Below are 19,878 nucleotides of genomic sequence, written 5' to 3'. Positions count from 1 at the left end.
TTCCAGGAGTTCCTGGGCCAGGAAGTTGATAAAACTCCTTCTTGCCTACCTCTTCGGTTTCCATCCCTTCTCTCCTTATTTCTATTTCAAGAAGCCCAGAGACTTGGAATTCATGCTGCCCAGCTGCACTAACCATCCTCCTTCCTCAAGTCCATCACTATCCCCATTACCCACAGGGGAGACTGTGAACCTTGGAGCATGTTAGAATCATCAGAGAAGCTTTTAAAATATTCTGAGTCCTAGGCCCCACCCCAGACCCCCTAAATCAAACCCTCAGGGTAGGGCCCCACCATGGTAACTTATGAAGTTTATCCTGTGAGTTTAAGTTGCAGCTGTGGCTGAGAACTGCTGATCTAAAGCTCTCCTGCTCACAGTGCCTTATTCATTGAATAGACTACAGCTTATTGCTCACGGCCTCTCTCTCCACCCCAACTTCTGATGTTGTTCTCAGAGACTGCAAAATCCTCATGGATAACCCAAACAATATGCTTTTCCTCTCAGTTTAATATTCTTACCTCTTGGGGGGGGGGGGTCTTTGCTCCCTTCCGTTCCACCTTGGCCACTCAACTTTACAGCTATACCGAAACCCTATCCATAGCAGCAAGTGTACCAGCTTCAGCATCTCATCTTTCAGCATCCCACTCAGGAAGGCTTCTGGGTCCCTCTTACTCTAGCTGCCCACCCATTTTAACAGTTCTTCTCCCATTATAACATCTGTTGACCTACTTTTTCCACTACCCACCACCAAGCTTCACTCCTCTTCTAAACAAGTTTAAATTCCATGGATTATAATCACTTCCCTGCTGACACTCACAAATATCTTACCCCTCTCTTACTCAACTAGTTAAAACCCTGCCACACGTGCACTAGAACCACTGAAATGTGACCTTACTAGAATACAACTGCAACCAAGCATATCTTGAAGAGTGCCAAATCTCAAAATGAGCTCTCGATGCTATCAGACAATCCTATATTACAATTATGCTCCCTGGCAGTCCCAAATTCCTACTACCTGAGATAATTTCATACTTTGTTCTCCCTCCTCAGCTTTCCCACCTCCTTTTTATTATTAATGTATAATTGACATACAACATTATATTAGTTTCAGGTGTACAACATAATGCCGTTTGCAGCAACATGGATGGCCCTGGAGAATGTCATTCTAAGTGAAGTAAGCCAGAAAGAAAAAAAAATACCATATGATATCACTCATATGTGGAATCTAAAAAAAAGGACAAATGAACTTATTTGCAAAACAAACAGACTCACAGACAGAAAATAAACTTATGGTTATCAGAGGGGAAAGGGATGGGAAGGGATAAATTGGGAGTTCGAGATTTGCAGATACTGACTGGTATATATAAAATAGATAAACAAGTTTATACTCTATAGCACAGGGAACTATATTTGATATCTTGCAGTAGCTTATGGTGAAAAAGAATATAAAAACAAATACATGTATATTCATGTATGACTGAAACATTGTGCTGCTGTACACCAGAAATTGGCACAACACTGTAAACTGACTATACTTCACTTTTAAAAAATGAAATAAAATTGGCTGTCTGGACAGATGCAGTTTTCAAAATGAGAAGTAGATCTTAGGTCTTTAGATCCTAAACAGCAAGATAAGCAAATAAAACTTAAGGATGATTGTTGAAGTACATGGAATGCTTACCTGTACAACATAAAAACCAGTAATTAAACTATGTTCAATATCTTGTAATAACTTTTATTGGAAAAAAATATGAAAATATATGTATGTATATGGATGACTAGGAAACTCTGTTATACACCAGAGATTGACACATTGTAATTGACTGTATGTACTTCAATAAAAAAAGTAATTTTTAATTTAAAAAAAATGTGGTATTGGCATAGAAACAGACACGTGGATCTATGGGACAGAATAGAGAGTCCAGAAATAAACCCACAGACCTACAGTCAATTCATCTTTGACGAAGGAGGCTAGAATATACATTGGAGAAAAGACAGTCTCTTCAGCAAGTGGTGTTGGAAAAACTGGATAGCAGCATGTAAATCAATGAAGTCAGAACACTCCCTCACACTATATACAAAAATAAACTCAAAATCGCTTAAAGACTTGAATATAAGACAAGACACGATAAACCTCCTAGAAGAAAACATAAGCAAAACATTCTCTGACATAAATCTTAGCAATATTCTCCTAGGACCATCTACCCAGGCAATAGAAATAAAAGCAAAAATTAACAAATGGGACCTACTCAACTTATAAGCTTTTGCACAGCAAAGGAAACCATAAGCAAAACAAAATGACAACTTACAGAATGGGAGAAAATATTTGCAAATGATGCAATTGACAAAGGTTTAATTTCCAGAACATATAAACAGCTCATACAACTTACTAACAACAAAAAAAAACCCAATCCAAAAATGGGCAGAAGACCTAAACAAGCAATTCTCCAGTGAAGACATACAAATGGCCAATAGGCACATGAAAAAATGCTCAATATCGCTAATTATCAGACAAATGAAAATCAAAATTACAATGAGGTATCACTTCACGCCAGTCAGAATAGCCATCATTAAAAAGCCCAAAAATGATAAATTCTGGAGAGGGTGTGGAGAAAAGGGAACCCTCCTACACTGTTGGTGGGAATGCAGTTTGGTACAGCAATTATGGGAAACAGTATCGAGATTCCTCAAAAAACTAAAAATACACTTACCATATGACCCAGTAATCCCACTCCTGGGCATATATCCAGAGAGAACTCTAATTTAAAAAGATACATGCACCCCAATGTTTATAGCAGCACTATTTACAATAGCCAAGACATGGAAACAAGCTAAATATCCATTGACAGATGACTGGATAAAGATGTGGTGTATTTATACAACGGAATACTACTCAGCAATAAAAAAACAATAAAATAATGCCATTTGCAGCAACATGAATGAACCTGGAGATCATCATTCTAAGTGAAGCCAGCCAGAAAGAGAAAGAAAAATTCCATATATCACTCATATGTGGAATCTAAAAAGAAGGGGAAAAAAAGGACACTAATGAACTCATCTACAAAATATAAAGACTCGCAGACATAGTAAACAATCTTATGGTTACTGGGGGAGAGGGGGTTGGAAGGAATAAAGTTAGGAGTTTGAGATTTGCAAATGTTAACCACTATATATAACAATAGATAAAAAACAAATTTCTTCTGTATAGCATAGGGAACTATATTCAATATATTGTAATAACCTTTAGTGAAAAAGAATATGAAAACGAATATATGTGTGTGTGCATGACTGGGACACTTTGCTGTACAACAGAAATTGACACACTGTAATTGACTGTACTTCAGATTTAAAAAATGAACAAACATAACCAAACAGAAACAGTCATAGATTCAGAGAACAACAGGTGTTGCCAGAGGGGAGGGGGTTGGAGGAGGAAGAAAATAGGGAGAGGGGATTAAGAGGTTCAAAATACTAGGTATAAAGTTGCAAGGATGTAATGCACAGCACAGGGGATACAACCAGTATTTTATAACTTTAAATGAAGTATAATCTATAAAAATATCAAATCACTATGTTATACACCTAAGACTAATATAACATTGTAAATCCACTATACTTCAATATAAAAAAGAAATCAGATGATTTTATCTTCATTCCCAAATCTATAAACCTATCTTTATCTAACTAGCCCATGTTTTAAGCGTTCCATCTTTTTACAACAGAAGGAATATCACTGTTCCCACTCAGGCATAATCACTTCACCTCTGCTCTGGATCCCATCTCTTCTCCCTTTGCAAGCATTTTCCTCCTACAGGCATGTCTTCTCCCTGCTCTACCAACAATTCTCTACTGAATTATTCCCCATTAATATATAAACTTAGTACCTCCTTTTCCCCCAAATGCCCTCCTGGGTATTGCTGATTTCTCTGCTTTTTAACAGCAAAGCTTCTAGAAAGTACTATCACTATTCACTGTCTTCACTTTATTAACTCTGGCTTCCATCCCTACTACTCCATTGAAACTTCTCTCTTCCTTCACCAGCCACCTTCATGTCACCAAATCCAACAGACATGTCCATCTTCATCTTTCTCATTCACCAAAGGACCTGACTCGGCTGACCACTCCTTCCTTCTTGAAATACCGTTTCATCTTGGCTTTCATGACACCATCCTCCTCCTATCCCTCTTGACCTCCTCTTTCCTCTAACCTCTAACTTCTTGCTACTGAAAGTGTGCTCAGAAGACCAGCAGCAATGATTGCAAATCTGAGACGCTCCAGGATGCTAAGTCTCAGACCCCAGACTCACTGGACCAGAATATCCAATTAACAAGATCACCAGGTAACTCCAGGGACATTAAAGTTTTAGAATAATTACCCTAAATGCTGGTGTGCCCCAGGGCCCACATATCCTACGTGATACCATGCAGGCCCACAGCTTTAAGTACAACATACTTTTTAATCTACAAATCTCTCTCCATAGCTCTGACTTCCCTCCTAAATTCCAGATTCATATAATCAATAGCCTACATGACATCTTCATTTGGATAGTCTCAAATACTTCAAACTCAATGTTGAAAATAGAAACCTTCCTCCATCTCACTACATAGCCCCACCAAAAAAAGGATGGCCAAGTGTACTTAGCCCTCACAGTGTTACAGGTACCGTCCTAAGTGCTTAACATGGAGCAGCTGCTTAAGTCCTCACATCACCACTAAGAGACAGGTACTACAATTGTCCCCATTTTACAGAAGAGTAATTGAGACAGAGCGTAAGTAATTGCCCACAATCACACATTTCCTAATATCCCATCGAGGATTTGAAGTTGGGTAATCTGACTCTAGAATACACCCCTAACTGCTATACCTCTCAAGTTCATCCAACCCAGAGTTCAAAGCAGAAATCTAAAAGTCATCATTTATTCCACCATCACCCACTTCCAATCCTGGGTGTCTCATTTTCAAACATTATCTTGAATTGATGTATTTCTTTCTATGTCCACGGCCACCCACTCTTTTCCAAGCCATCAGTTTGCTCATGCATTCATTAACCTCCCATCTGGTCTCCCTCCTTCCACTCTACCTGGTCTGCCCTCACGGCAGTGCCTTTTTTATAGTAAGAATCTGATGTCGGGGCCTTGTTTAAACCCTTTCATGGGCTGCCACACGCTTGACCACGGCCAAAAGAACCCATCTGCGACCTGAGCCTTGTCTTCCCCAGCCTATGCCTGACATTAGCCGCAGGAGCTCCTGCTCCTGGGACATGCCAGGTACAAGTCTTGTCCCACCCCCGGGGTCTTTGCTCTTGTTGGATCAAACCCACCTTTTCTCCCAGCTCTCTCTCTTCCTGCTGGTCTCAATTCTCATGTCGCCTTTTTTCAACCACCCTATTTAACAGAGTCACTCTATTTCATCACCCTGTTTCCTTCACTGCACTTAACACATCCGAATCTGAGAAAAAATATCAATATACTAGTTACATCCATAGCCAAATAGAGTACGAGAATGTACTACCTGGGTTTAAATCCCGGCTTTACCCTATGACCTCCCTGTGGCTCCCTCTCCTCATCTATTAAAAAGGGGCACAACAGTTCCTAGTCACTATGACTGCTGTGATGAATCGCAACAAGGCCTGGCACACACTAAGGGCTATTTAAGCATTTGCTATAATTGTTATGTATACTTGAAGGCAAGGACCTTGCTCTTTGGTCTCTGTACTCCCAGTGCTCAGAACACCCAGCTCACAGAAGTTGGTCAGATGAATGACTGTTGCTCATCTTTTATCGTTCCCTTCATATTAGTGATAAGATGTACCATTCCCCAATGTTTTATTGATGTTTTTAGTCCCAGGGTCACCAATTAATGTGCCTTCATAGTCTATTTTACATGCATTTATTTTATTCTATTCACATTGACAATTATCATACAACCTACAAAAAGTACAAAAAGCCTAATTCATTTTCCAATACCAGGTCAGAGCTAAGTTACAAAACAGGAACTGTACGGTGAGTTACAAGCAGAGTTTGGTTGTCCTGCACAAGTCATACTGCCTGTCACATGATGTATTTAAAGCTGTAAATATTGCCACAGGAGAATCTCTTGTCTTTGCAGCGGCCACACAGTTCCTGCCGATGAGGCCTCCTTAGATCGATGTGTCTTTTCTTTTGAGAACAGGAGCAACGAGACTTTGAACAGGTCTTTAGAAAAGAAGGAACATTTTGGGCACTAAATGATCAAATTAGTGCTTCAAATGTAATTTTCAGATGAAGGTATTTCTGCCCACCACCCCATCCCTGGCATCTTTATCCTCCTTTGAATCCAAGTTGTACAAAACCACTCACACTCCATTAACTGTCATGCATTTTTCCTGGTGAATGATCAAAGATGATATTTAAGAGAAAATTGCTGAAGCAATCCAGAAGACAGAAGAGAAGAGTTTTTAAATTTAGAGTCTTGTAGAGTGTCTTCACTATGTACATTTTTACATTTGCAGCCAGGCAGGGGTGAGGAGCAGAGGGTGTTAAGTGATTTGGTTGTCTAGACTGGAACACTTAGACACTAGCGCAGTGATTCTCTACTGGCAGCTCCCCACCTACCAGCAGACGTCTGGCAGGATCCTCAGATATTTTTGGTTGTCACAACTGGAGGGAGACGTGTTCTAGAGGAAGTAAATGTTTTCCTTCCAGACATGCCTAATCTTTACAGGAATTTGAAGTGTTTTTAACCAGTATCCCATTCTGTCTTTTGATAAATGAGAATCGCACCCCACGGAGACTGGTACACTGCCATGACCCACCCTCCCACCCCTGCTAGTCTTCAAAATTAATAACCACCGCTCTATTTTCTGTATGTCCACAGCTAAATAGAGTTCAGTTGAGCTTTACCTTTTGTATTTTTTAATTTATTTACTATTGTATCATTTTGTTTATTTTATCTTCATTGGGGGGAGGTAATTAGGTTTATTTTTAGAGTTGGTACTGGGGACTGAACCCAGGACCTCATGCATGCTAAGCATGTTCTCTACCGCTGAGCTACACCCTACCCTGAACCTTTTATATTTTGAATGCAGGCATTTTATTTTCCAAATGAGAGTCTCAAATATGATTTATCAAACACTATTTTTCATTTTCCACCCTATTGATAAGTATGCATCGTGAACAAAGTTCTAAATAGCAATACTCACGGTGTTTACTATATGCACTGCTCTAAGCACCTAACATAGCTTATTTCATTTAATCCTTACATCACCTTTATAAGGAAGAAAAAGCTCAATTAAAAAAATTTAAATTAAAAAAAAAAGTCAGGATTTACTCTAAAAGGTAGGTCTCTGCTTCTGGCAATGATGGATTAGGTAGTTTTGACCAAGTCTCCTGCTTAGGACCACTAGAAAAGCTGAGCAAAGAAAATGATCATTGAGAATGAGAACTCTCTGAAGGCACTGAAGAATTATCAAACTATTAGAGAAGGAAACCCAGAAACACCAATGAGTCTGACATTCGGGTCTACATTTCTCTAAAGGCATCTGCCACTTCCAGAAGAGGTGAAAGGCAGCAGGAAGCTGAGAATGAGTTAAATAAGTTGATGAGGCTGAGGGATAATCTTAAATATATCAAAATGGAAGAGCCCCGATAAACAATTCAGGTTTTGTGTTGGGAAAGATGTACCCAAAGAATAAGGATGAACCAGACTTGACCAGCCTTCCCAGATGCTGAAGCCCCGCTTCCAAACAGCTCAACCTTGACTGGAAAACAGTAACCAGAAATTGCAAGTGTCCCTATCGGCCTGACAAAGGCAAACAATTCTTCTGTGGAAAAAGAGACTATCCTAGGCCTCAGATTATCACTATAATTTTTCATAGACAATATCTAGCACTCAAAACAACCAGGTATATGATGAGAGAGCAACATACTTGAAAATCAAGGAATATGAAAAGGACAGCAACAGAACCATAGGGGATTAAGTTAATGGAGTTATCTGGTACAGATTTTAATTATGCTTACTATGTTTTAAGAAATGAGACTGATGTTTCCAGAGAATTGGACATTTAAAAGGACATATTTCTTTTATGCAAAATGCAATAACTAATCAATAACTCAATAGATGGGTTTGATAGCAGATTGGGAAAAGCTGAAGGAAAAATTAGAGAAATGGAAGATACTTTAGTAGTTATCCAAAACTGAAGCAAGGAGAGAAACAAAAACATAGGGAATATAGAAAAGAGCATAAAGGTATAAGGGATATGATGAAAAGTCTAATATGAGTAATCAGAAGAAAGAAAAACGGAGGCAGAAGCAGTATTTTAAAAATAATGGCTCATCGTTATGCAAGACTTTATGGAGATTCCTCAGAAAAACTAAAAATGGACTTACCATATGATCCAGCAATCCCACTCCTGGGCATATATCCAGAGGGAACTCTAATTTGAAAAGATACATGCACCCCAATGTCCATAGCAACACTATTTAATATAGCCAAGCCATGGAAACAACCTAAATGTCCATCAACAGATGACTGGATAAAGTAGTTTGGTATATTTATACAATAGAATACTACTCAGCCATAAAAAAATAAAATAATGCCATTTACAATAATATGGATAGACATGGAGATTGTCATTCTAAATGAAGTAAGCAAGAGAAAGAAAAATACCATATGATATCACATATGAGAAATCTAAAAAAAAAGACAAAACAGAAACAGATTCACAGACATAGAAAACAAACTTACGGTTACCAAGGGGGAAAGGGAGTGGGAAGGGATATATTGGGAGTTCGAGACTTGCAGATACTAACAACTACATACAAAATAGATAAACAAGTTTATACTGTATAGCACAGGGAACTATATTCAATATCTTGCAGTAACCCATAATGAAAATGAATATACATATGTATGACTAAACTATTATGCTGTATACCAGAAATTGACACAACATTGTAAACTGACTATACTTCAATAAAAAAAAAAAGGAAAAAAGATAATGGCTCAATTTTCCAAAAGTGATAAAAATCTTCAAGCTACAGATTCAAGAAACACTGTGAATTACAAGAAGGATAAATACAAAGAAACCACAACTTGGCGTATAATTATGAAACTCCTGAAAACCAAGGAAGAGAGAAACATCTTAAAAGCAAACAGACTTAAGAAGGTAAGAAATATTACTTCAAAGAAGCTGCAATAAGCCAATAGCCAACTTTACAGAAACAATAAAGGTCAGATCCTTAAAGGGCAGAAAAAAACTACTGCCAGCCTAAAAACGTTATACTCAGCAAAAGTATCCTTTAAAAAAGCTATCCAGACAAAATAAAATGTTGTCAGCTTCAGATCTGCGCTACAGGAAATATTAAAATGTGTTCAAGTAAAAGGAAAGAGGTCCCAGATACAAAAAGGACCTAAGAGCAACAGGAAGGGTAAATACGTAGCAAAAGCTAAATTAAATATGACTATATGAAATAATGTCTTGTGAAGTTTAAAACTGACATATACAACAACAGCAAAGAAGCTAGTATGAAGTGATAAGGAATTATAGTGTTGTAAGGTCACTGCATTGCTAAGGAGAGGTAACTCTGACTTATCAGAGTCCATATAAATTGTTACAGAATCATGCTGTCATCTCTAGGGTAACTACCAGAAGAACACTAAAGAATGAATAACTGCCAAGATAATGGGGGGGGGGTAGATTTTTTTTTAAAAAATCAATTCGAGTGAACACAAGAAAAATGGAGTAAAATATTAAGAAAATATATTTAAATCCAAAGCAATATTAAACAATAAATGAGAATGTCAGAGTAGAAAATCTAACAATAAAATAAACTATTAGACTAGTTTTTTGAATTATTTATTTCTAAGTAGTAAAAAATATTTTTAACTAAGTGAAGGATTTAGGTTAAAAAAAAAAAGTCGATTATGAAAATCAACTATGTCACACTTTTCTGAAAAGCTGAAAACAGACATTTCCTGCAAGCCATTTTAAATAAGAGCTCATCGAATTCTGTGATTTCCTAGACACTGGTGACACCATGGAATCAGATCACAGTTCTAATACTATCTGTTTAACGTTAGATTTTCTTACTGAATTTGAGCTTACTGGTCTGTATCACGGGGATAACACCTACATCAAAGGTTAGATTACAGGAGACTATGCAAAGCACTTAGACCCAAGGCTGGCACATAGTGAAGGCTTAATAAAGGTTACCTATTAAATTTATTACATCCAAAGTATACCCAGGGTGTTTGAGGAAAAACTCACACACCCCATACATAAACACACCCCATAAGGCAACTTAAGAGTAAATCTCCCTCGTCCTCAAAAAACCTAGAATTTATGCTTTCTTTTCTAAAACATAAAAATTCAAACATATAGAAAACCTAACACTCATATACAAATATCCAAGGCTATCAAATCCTAACATTTGCCACAGAACCTTCATGCTTAAGAATGGAAACATTGTAGACCCAATGGAAATATTCTATTTGCTTACCTGGCACTGGATTGCTTCTACCCGGTAAGGGTTAAAACTCTTTTGGCATTTGCAACAGAGTTGTTTGAAATAAACCTAGAGAGAAATTTGTCTTTTATACAAGCTTATATGTACCCTAGGCTCCCAGTTAAGCAATCCATTCCTCCACCTTGTATCTTGCCTTTGCCCAGCTTGCTTTTGCCCTGAGGTCTTAGGCTCTTCTAGTGCTACCAGTCACTTTTTCTTTATTCTCTGAACCTCATTTTCCTTACCTGTAAAATCGAGATTAATACCACCTCCTTTTTCTAAAATTCTGACAATTACCCAATAATGTCCACAAAGTACCATAGTAAAAGTCTTCAGTGGGAAGTACCTAGTATAATTGTATTCATTGCGCAGGCAGGATCCCTGACTTTTTGTCCCAGTCTATTTGCCTGTACCTTTTCAGTTTTTTCAGTGTTTCCCCACTTGAACTTCAAATTACTTACAGTTACCTACCAGTACATGTGATTTTTAGGCTGTGGGCATTTTCTTGTGCACTTTTCCTCCCTTCCTCAACTTGGTAAACTCCTCCTACTTAAAAACCTTTAAAGCCGTGCTTAGACATCACGATGCCTTCCCTCTGAGAGGGTTAATCGTCCCCCTCCTGTAGCATTTCCATACACTTCCATGCCACAGGTGCCAATGCAGCTACTGCCAAACCTTGTTTTGTCTGCGTTACTACTATCAGAATAAATTTCTTCAGGATTAGTTCTATGTCTTGTTCTTTGTATCCTAGTACTATTGTTTGGATTAAATCCCCTGTTTTCCTTCTGGCAGGAGAAGGAAAGTAATTTTAGTTTAAAAATCTGTTCACCTCCAATGACTAGTAAATGGCTAGTGAAAAAAATCCAGTTATCATTCAGGCCTTAGCATGCTTCCTTGCCCTCTCCCTCTACAGCCCTTAAGCCAGAAAAACAGTATCTAAAATGCAGCCACACAGGAGACTTGAACTCAAATGCTTGCACAAGGTAATGAGATAGACCAGGTGTAGATTGTAACAAAATGATCCGCCCACACCCAGGGGAAGGAGAGAGCTGCTCAGCCCCTGCCTACCGGCTCTCACGTTGAAATGAGTGTTTAATGACCAGAGTCTGACTGTTAGGAAAATCTGGAAATGCAGAATGTGAACTCTTTCCCAATCTTAATATATTTATGACTAAATCAAAATGGGGGTTGGGGGGGAGGGACTGCTTAGCTTAAACAAGTCTAACTTTTACAATACATTATTTCTCTTATTGCCCCACCTTGTGGACAGACAGTGGAAATTTTCCAGAGCTAAGGCCCAGCTACGGACCTGTTGAAAATGTATCAACTAAAAAGTAATTATAGGAAGTCCCAATGTACACAAGAGCAAGCGTTCATCCAAATTACCCAACATTTTGTACGACAGGAGCTACCAAAACAAATATAACACCGGGATACAGTTCAGGAACCTCAAGAGCTGATGGGGACAGTCCAATTCAGTTCAACTCTAACATTCAATGAGCACCAACTCCGTGCCTGGCATTAAGGATGCCAAGATGACTGACAGAGCACTACCGTCATGTTCCGTTAGCAAACATTCTTCCTCCATTTAGCATCTGTGCTGTCCCATCCTTCTCCCGTGACCCACTCACTTTTACTTACCTTATTAGTTCCAGAAATGCACCACACGTAAGCACTCTCCCATCTGGTCTTACAATCTTTGCAGTGAAAATAGCCGTATTTTGGTTCTAAAAACTGCAAATCAGGAGGAAAAGTTTTTTACTACTTTGAGAGGGTGGGAAAAAGCCAGATCCCTCTTTCCTTGTGACTTTGTATAAGGGGGGAAAAAACAAACCCCCCAAAAACAAGAAATCTCCTTAACCTCATTCGTTGCTCTTCTCAAGGTCACTCCACTAACTAAGCGTCTCAAGTCTCAAGGGCTGGTTACTCTGGAACGCTTCCTGCTGTTCTCACATTTTTCCAATCTATTTTCCCCAAGGCCGCTAGCCCCATCTGCACAAAATGAAGATCTCATGACGTATTTCACAAACCTGAAACCCATCTTCGTCTCCTCATTCCCGATACTATGGTTCCCAAACTTTAGTTTTTACAGGCTTAAGGTCAGCACCCTACTTTATCAAAAAGTTACATAACACAGTACTTGTAAAATACATGTTTTCTGATCTTCCTCTCCTTCATCAAATAAAGGGGAGAAGGCAGAAAAGATTCTACTTTTATCGCCCCAGAAACGGAAAAAGAGGAAAAGAGAGGGTAGGACCCGCAGAGGGCTGAGGCGAGGGGAGAGGAACCTTACCTGAAAGTTGGATTTCCGGAGCGGAGGGCCGGCGTCTCCCTGGGCTTGCTTGCCCTTCCCTTCCCGGGGACTCGAGGCATCTTCCCCCACCAACTCCTCCCGCGGCTGCAGTTCCTCGCGGGGGTCCTCCTCCGCCCTTGGCGTTGGTGGAGGCGGCGGCTGCTGCTGCGGCTGGCTGGCCTCCGCAGGACCCGAAAGCGCATTCCTCTCCTCGTCTTCCCCATCCTTCCGCAGCCGCACCAAGCCCCTGTGGCCCATCACTGGCGAATAGACTCCCCAGGCTAACATGGGAGGCTTGTGACCTAGGCTGCCCCAGGGGGAGCGGCTGCGCAGGGTGCGAGGCCCCAGAGAGCACTGGACGGACTTGTCCACCCGCGGGCTCACCTGCACGCCCACCTCCTTGGTGTTGGCCTTGCATAGCCGTAGGCTCAGGCTGGGGTTCATCTGGGAGAGAATGGCCTTAAGCTGGGCCCTCTTGTAAGGGTCCACGTAGTAGTCAGGGGCGTTCGAGGGCACCAGCAGCCCCGGTCTGGCCAGGAAAGCGGGAGGACCGTTGTTTTGCCCCCAGTCGGGCTGTTTGTGTTCAGAGAGTCCAGGCTGGCCCAAAGGCAGCGTGTTGCCATAGCCCGGGTACAAACCGTAGGGAACACGGACGAAGCGCTCCATTCGCCCACCGGGCGCCCAGGCGCAGCGCAGTATCCCAGAGTAGTTTGTTTGTGTCCTTGTTTTGCCTTCCACCTTCATCCGCCCCCTTTCTCCAGATCAAGTTGGTTCAGGCTTATCCCGAGCTTCTCCATTTATTTCAGATTCTGATGGGTGCTGCTGCCTATTATCCTAATTGGAGGGGGGAAGGGATCTCCCTACCAACAGAGGTCTAATTGCCACCTGACCCTTAATTGCTCTTCCCTGCCTCTTCAATTCACTGCTCCTGAATCTTTTTTCAAAGCTGTTTTTCATTTAGCTTCTTATTCACACACATGCTTTAATTAGCAATTCATTAATTTATTACCATAATGACTTAACATTTAGAGATCCTGTTTTGAAAGATACTGTACATGGAATACAAGCAGTAAATTATTCGAACTGCCACCCTAGAAGAATGAGTACAAGGAAGAAAGTGTATTATAGCCAAGCTAATTAATGTAAAAAACCTGAACACAGGAGCAAGTTGCATTAAGTTATGGGGGGTGGGGGGATGGTGCATATAATGAAAAAAAAATGCTTTTCAGAGGGTTATATGACATGTCAACGGTTCGCATTAGCCCACTCTAGTGAGGACCCCTCTCCCCCCCCAAAAAAGTAGGGGAGAAAAGCAAATAGTTCTGATTTAGAAGGTAAATGCAGATTTAATTGCAGGATAGTTAAGTATCTGAAGTCTCCCAGACTTGAATTGAAACCTGAGCCTTGTTTACCAGGCAACTTACTTAACTAGGTGATTCAGTTTCCCCATCTGACAATACTAACCAATTTATAAAATTATTATAAGATTAAATGTGATATTGCTTATAAAGCACAAAGCAGAATAACACGTAGGTGTTCATCAAGTTGTAGCTGTTATTGGGTAAGGGTTACAGGCCTGTGTTTCTTCACTATTTAGACCTAGGTGATCAAAAGCTTTGGTATTTATCAATATTGGTAAGGCTTCCTACTACAGCTAAGGATTATGAACAAACTAAAATGACACCTAAGGAACTAAGTAGAGGCCACCCCTTTGCTAATCCAAGATGCCTCCGCTGTTTACTGCTCAAGAGCCTTCTGGAAACAGCAAGGCCCATGACCCACCCTCACCTCCAGAATCCAGCTGAAGGCTTTCTAGGTCACACAATAAACCTGAGTGAAGCCTTGTGCTAGGCATATCACCGATCTTGCGAATGATGAGACTGCCGTCTTCCCGGGCAGTTTGGAGGGGAAGTCTGGCACAAAACAGGGTGCCCCAGGAATGCCAAGGATACTACGGAAGCCTGCAGAGGGAAGGAGCTAACACTGTAGGAGACTTAAGGTGGGTTCCACAATTTTTCAAGCAGGGACACCGGCTCAGAGGTCTTGGAAACCTGCTGCCTAAGAGTAACACGCGGACTAGCAGCTAAAGTTCCTCTGGCTTCGAAACTCAGCCCCTTCCACTCTACAGGGAGCACAAAGCTGGGAAAGGGGTCCTCCACAACCACGGGCCACGTGGGGGCTTTCTAACGTCTGCCCACTTTAGGGCACGCACCTTCTTTGCACAGAACAAAGACCTTTCAAAGACCCCAGGCCGTGTCATCCAAACGTGAGACGGAGCAGAGAGAAGGGCGTAAAAGTACTGTTAGGGGAGCAAGCTGGGGCGTATACACAGGGCGTGGTCCCTCCAAGCAGCGCGGCCTGGTACTCTGAAGCCTCAGGAGAAGAGAACAAGCGCCCCAGCGCGCTCCTTAGCGGCTCGTGACTGACGGTCAGGCAGCTGAACAAGGATTGGCTTTTGCCACAAGGAGAGGCGGGTCCCGCCCGGCCAGAGCCTGACTTCCGGGTGGCGCGCGCGCAGCGTGCCGCGTCATTGCGTCATCGCGTGACGTGGCCCGAGCAGGCTTTTGGCGGGAGCGTCCGAAACCCAGGGAGCGGAGGCGGGGCTGCCGGGGCTCGGCGCCTTGGGGTTGTCTGGGGAGGTGGGCCACCGCGAAAAGGAGCCTGAGGGGTCAGATTTCTGATCCCAGTCCGGCGCGGCATTTGTCAGCCTACTCTGGCCCCAAAGAGCTGCACCTCCGAAGGCGGTTAGTGGCGGCAGGGGTGGAGACGGGCCAGCCTTCCGCGGTCCCAGGCGGCGGGGAGCGCATCTCAGGCTGGGTGGGAGCCGCGGCCTCCGGCGCTCGGTGGTCCCTTCCAGCCCCACGCCGACAGGGGAAAGGGACAGCCGGAGGTTCGAGCCCCGCCCCTTCCCGGGGACTCCATGGCCCAGCTGGGCGCCGCCGGTCCCAGATGCCCCGATCTGAAATTTACTTCGTTGGAAACACGATAAAGTTACTTTGAGGGAATATTGCTATTTTGGAGAATGTTTTATAGCCTGTGGCACACAGTGCCTGCCTTATTTAGTTCCCAGGTAATTGCTGTGTTACGGAGATTTATTGATTGGCGATTGTCAAACGATGTTCATCTAATAGCCGTCGCTAACTGCGCAGCCACGAGTGACTAGATAGCTACTTAGAGTTTAAATAACAAAAAATTCTGTTCTTGAGTCATACTAGCCACATTTCAAATGCTTAAAGTGGCTAGTGGCTGCTTTATTTGGACGGCACAAATACAGAATGCGCCCTTCATCGCGGTGAGTTCGGTACTTGTCCCCAAAACGGGACCGAGGTAAATAAACAATGTTAGTTTAGGCAACTTTATCCGCTTCCGATTTTACCAGAGTCTCTTAACAAGGACTGCATCCCTGTGAAGTGTATTTTGGTGTTCTCTTTTGCAGACTCATTTACCAAACGTTGGAGTAATATTGTAGATAAAAATGCCTATTGGATGCAAAGAGAGGCCAACTTTTTTTGAAATTTTTAAGACGCGATGCAACAAAGCAGGTATTGACAGATATTATATAAATTGAGCAATTACATTGAGAAAAATGTTTTCAGAAAAATGTGTAATTGTGCATGTTTGCTGAAAAGAATACAGTACTTCTCGTTTTTGTTTACACCATAAACTGTGCTCTGTAGAGTCAAATTAGTTAAGAAAAATAATCCTTTGCAGTTAACCAAATGGTAAGTACAGACCCCACAGTGGATAAAGAGCTGGCTGGCCCCTTGATTAGCAGAAGAGTTGTTTTTAAAAGCAGAGAAGTTCCAGAAAGTCAGAAGCATTGGTGATGTGATAGCAGAAGTTGTCACTTTTTGGTCTCAGTACTCCTTACACTCTTAAAATGATAGGGGACCTCAAAGAGCTTTTGTTTATGTAGGATACCATATTAGAAATTAAAACTAAGAACTTAAAAAAAATTTATTATTTTACTTAATAACAGAACATTGCATAGTAACATGAATAACATTTTTATGAAAAATAACTTCAAAAAGAAGTGAGAGGAGTGGTATTATTTTAAAAATTTACAGTTCTCTATAATATTACTTAGTAGAAGATAGTTGGATTCTCATACCCATTTCTGCATTTAATCTGTTAAAGGTATTTTGGTAAAAAGTATATGAAGAAAACCCAACCTCACACAGCAATGTAGTTAGAAAAAGGAGTGTTTTTTTAGCCTTCAGTTAATTGTGGGTATTTTTCTTTGATACTTAAGACAAGTGGTAGTTTCTTAGAAGTTGCGGTGTGGAATCTGAAACCATGTAATGAATTTTTCATGCTCTTGTTACATTAAATTCAATTAGTTTTTCTTGCACCTTGAATAAATCTTTCATCCATGCATAGATTATTTGAAAAATATTGATGTTCTGAATTACACAAGATATTCCATATATTGACACATTGCATTAGACATGATTTAAAAATCACATTGGTTAATTCACTGATCTCATCAGAAAAGTCTTTTAAGTTTGGGAAAATGTCAAGCTCACAGGGGCTGATAAAGTTTAACAAAATTCTGATTCTCATTTGAAAGCTCACATTTTATCATCGGCAACAAACTGTTCTTTTCCTTGCAGTAACAGGCCCACTTCAGTCATTTTTGAGAAAATGTCTGCTAAATCATCCAACTCAGAATAACTTTGTTGTTCTTTCTAGTAAAAATGGCTTTCCATGAAAAAAATACTAATTTAGTCAACAACTTGTGATGAGTGCTTTTCTAGACAACTGTTGTACTTAAATATGCAGAAATGCTTCATGCATGCTTTCTATTTTGTTACAGAATATTAAAAAGATGTACTCAAGGGTTAGGCTTTGATAAAACTAACTTTTGCTGCTTCGTTAAGGACACTTTAAGTTAAACTTGCTTTTTGTTTTTGATTTTTTTTGTTGTTTTTTTTTAACAAGTAATGATAACAAAGGATACAATGACTAGTACAGTTTTTTGCCACTGCCTTGACTCATGCAAAGCTATCTTTTAAAGTTTTACCCACCAGTGGTGCAAATATCAACATCGTGAAAAAGACAAATGATGCCTAATACTATGAAAACAGTTTTGACTATTTCTCTTGAAAGGATCTTGGGGACCTTCCCCTCAAATGGTCCACAGACCACACTTTGAGAACCACTATTTTAAGGGTGGATAGATTACAGGAGAAATTTTGTCATTAACAGAGAATCTATTTATTCCATTTTATTTGTGAGTCTACATGTTTCTTGTACCTGTAGATTTGTCACATCTGCTTTTGTAGTGTTGATAATTATTTGGATCTGTGGAATGTATTCTTATTATGGATGAGTTTTGTTTCTGACTTGTGAATATAAAAGAAAATTTTAGAAGAGCTAATATTGCTAATAACCCCTTGCAATTTTTGTAAACTCTTGTTACACCTTACTACAGATTCAAAAGAGAATAGATTAATGGTCTTGTTTAATTGGTATGCCTTAAAAGTAATCCACAGTCAAAATCTGAAGCATCCTTTTCTTTATCATAATCTTTCCTGGCTCATGGATTTTATTGTGTCACTGATTAAAACTGAGATGAGATTTTTATTTTTCTTACAGACTTAGGACCAATAAGCCTTAATTGGTTTGAAGAACTTTCTTCAGAAGCTCCACCCTACAATTCTGAACCTTCAGAAGAATCAGAATATAAAATCAGCAGTTATGAACCAAACCTATTTAAAACACCACAGAGGAAACCTTATCATCATTTGGCTTCAACTCCAATAATATTCAAAGAGCAAGGTCCAACTCTGCCACTGTACCAATCTCCTTTAAAAGAGCAAGGTAAATTCAGATTAGATTTAGGTAAGTGATGTGATGTGGTTGACTAGACAAAAACGTGAACTAGTCATTCAGACAAAACTGTGTTAAAAACCCCAGCTCTGTTGTTAACTGTGTTAATTTGGTCAAGTCAACCTCTCTGGCCATACTTTCCCCACTTGAAAAGTGGAAATGATGAAAATAATACCTAGGTTTGGATTAAATCAAACTATGTAGGTACTTAATAAGTGTTTTCCTTCTTCCTTTGATTAATATATCCTGCCTACTGAGATTTGCTAAATTATATCTTTCCTATACAAAAAAAAAACACACACACACACACACAGGACTTGTTTTGATGTTAAACTAAACTGTATTTCTGCAGGCTATCACAGAGGACAGAGATTAGTTTTAACAGTTGCTGTAAATGTCTTTTGATTTGCTATCACTTTCCCTGGCCTATGTGCCAGATCCTTGCAGTTTACTACACACTAAGATTATATATTCATTCAAATATTTATTACCTGCTTGATTTAAGTAACATACTCTCCCTTTCTTTGGAGTATTACTGTCTAGTAAGGAGAAATTAGCAGTAAACAGGTAAAGGATAGTCTAAGGTTGAATGTGGTACATGCCAAAAGAAAAGGACAAAAACTGTATTGAGAGTTAAGAGTAAAGAAAGCATAAATAGTATTGGGGGAATTAGAGAATGATTCAGTTGAATTAAACCTCGAAGAAGAGATGAGATTCAGAAATTTGAAGATGGAGTAGAGTGAGTATTCTAGGCAGAGGGAAAAACATGAGGATTATGTAGTTTGTTAAGAGAACAGCAAGTAATTCAGACTGGGGTGTTACATGTCTGAAAGGGACCCATAAACAACCTAAGGCTGAAAAGAGCAGATGTAGAGGCAGGCATTGAATGCCAGGCTAAAGAAATTGAATTTATTCGATAGGTTGTTGAGCAGAGAAATCACATGCAAATTTAATTGTGCTACTTCCTGCTTCAAACCTTTGATTACCTCCCTTTGCCCTCATGATAAAATCCAGATCCTTAATATGCTCTACAAGGTCCTTTATAATCTGTTCCCTCATAACTCTTGCCTCATTTTGCCATATTCCTCTTCCCATCCACCCTCAATTTACTCTTCATTCATACGGAATTTCTTTTTGAAACCACCATGCTCTGTGGCTCTTACACACTGTTATGTTACGCCTGCCCAGAACTAACTTACTCCCTCCTACTCCCTCGTCTAGCTGAATGACACTCATCTTTCAGATCTTGACTTACCTCTCTGCTTCTGGGAAG

The 19,878-nt window shown here is 40.2% G+C and overlaps 2 protein-coding genes and 1 long non-coding RNA gene across 9 annotated transcripts in view; 1 reads left to right on the top strand and 2 right to left on the bottom strand.

Moving 5' to 3' along the window:
* Positions 1 to 5,503, bottom strand: part of LOC116157172 (uncharacterized) — a 50,161-nt gene extending 44,658 nt beyond the window's left edge. For 3 of the 7 annotated variants that reach the window (XR_010383657.1, XR_010383659.1, XR_010383663.1), the window contains exon 1: positions 5,317 to 5,501. This is a non-coding gene — a long non-coding RNA (uncharacterized LOC116157172). Of the gene's footprint in view, positions 1 to 5,316 lie in introns of all 7 variants that reach the window. The other 4 variants (XR_010383661.1, XR_010383662.1, XR_010383660.1 and 1 more) reach the window with 3 other exon arrangements.
* Positions 5,504 to 5,869: 366 nt separating this feature from the next.
* On the bottom strand, positions 5,870 to 14,213 carry ZAR1L (zygote arrest 1 like). The gene is made up of 4 exons (XM_010994119.3): positions 12,774 to 14,213; positions 12,122 to 12,214; positions 10,475 to 10,549; positions 5,870 to 6,190 (listed from the first exon to the last, which is right to left on the bottom strand). Exons 1-4 carry the CDS (start codon positions 13,515 to 13,517, stop codon positions 6,047 to 6,049), a joined length of 1,056 nt encoding a protein of 351 aa, XP_010992421.3. The 5' UTR covers positions 13,518 to 14,213; the 3' UTR covers positions 5,870 to 6,046.
* Positions 14,214 to 15,407: 1,194 nt separating this feature from the next.
* The window catches only part of BRCA2 (BRCA2 DNA repair associated), a 46,405-nt gene continuing 41,934 nt past the window's right edge, over positions 15,408 to 19,878 (top strand). The window contains exons 1-3 of the mRNA XM_031465855.2: positions 15,408 to 15,517; positions 16,210 to 16,315; positions 18,372 to 18,596. Coding sequence (XP_031321715.2) covers positions 16,249 to 16,315; positions 18,372 to 18,596 — 292 coding nt within the window. The 5' untranslated portion in view covers positions 15,408 to 15,517; positions 16,210 to 16,248. The remainder of the gene's footprint in view (positions 15,518 to 16,209; positions 16,316 to 18,371; positions 18,597 to 19,878) is intronic.

The sequence above is a fragment of the Camelus dromedarius genome, chromosome 13, assembly GCF_036321535.1.
Source record: "Camelus dromedarius isolate mCamDro1 chromosome 13, mCamDro1.pat, whole genome shotgun sequence".
NCBI classification, from domain to species: domain Eukaryota; kingdom Metazoa; phylum Chordata; class Mammalia; order Artiodactyla; family Camelidae; genus Camelus; species Camelus dromedarius.
Note: the sequence above shows the minus strand (reverse complement) of the source record. Positions and strands in the feature narration are given on the sequence as shown.

What these genes read in the sequence shown, in the direction of transcription:
- ZAR1L (XM_010994119.3), bottom strand. Translation starts at nt 13,517, where the DNA reads ATGAAGGTGGAAGGCAAAACAAGGACACAAACAAACTACTCTGGGATA. An exon ending in GCATTTCTGGAACTAATAAG is followed by an intron (nt 10,550 to 12,121) that starts GTAAGTAAAAGT and finishes ATTTCTCTCTAG; the next exon opens with GTTTATTTCAAACAACTCTG. An exon ending in TAGAAGCAATCCAGTGCCAG is followed by an intron (nt 6,191 to 10,474) that starts GTAAGCAAATAG and finishes TCTTTTCTAAAG; the next exon opens with ACCTGTTCAAAGTCTCGTTG.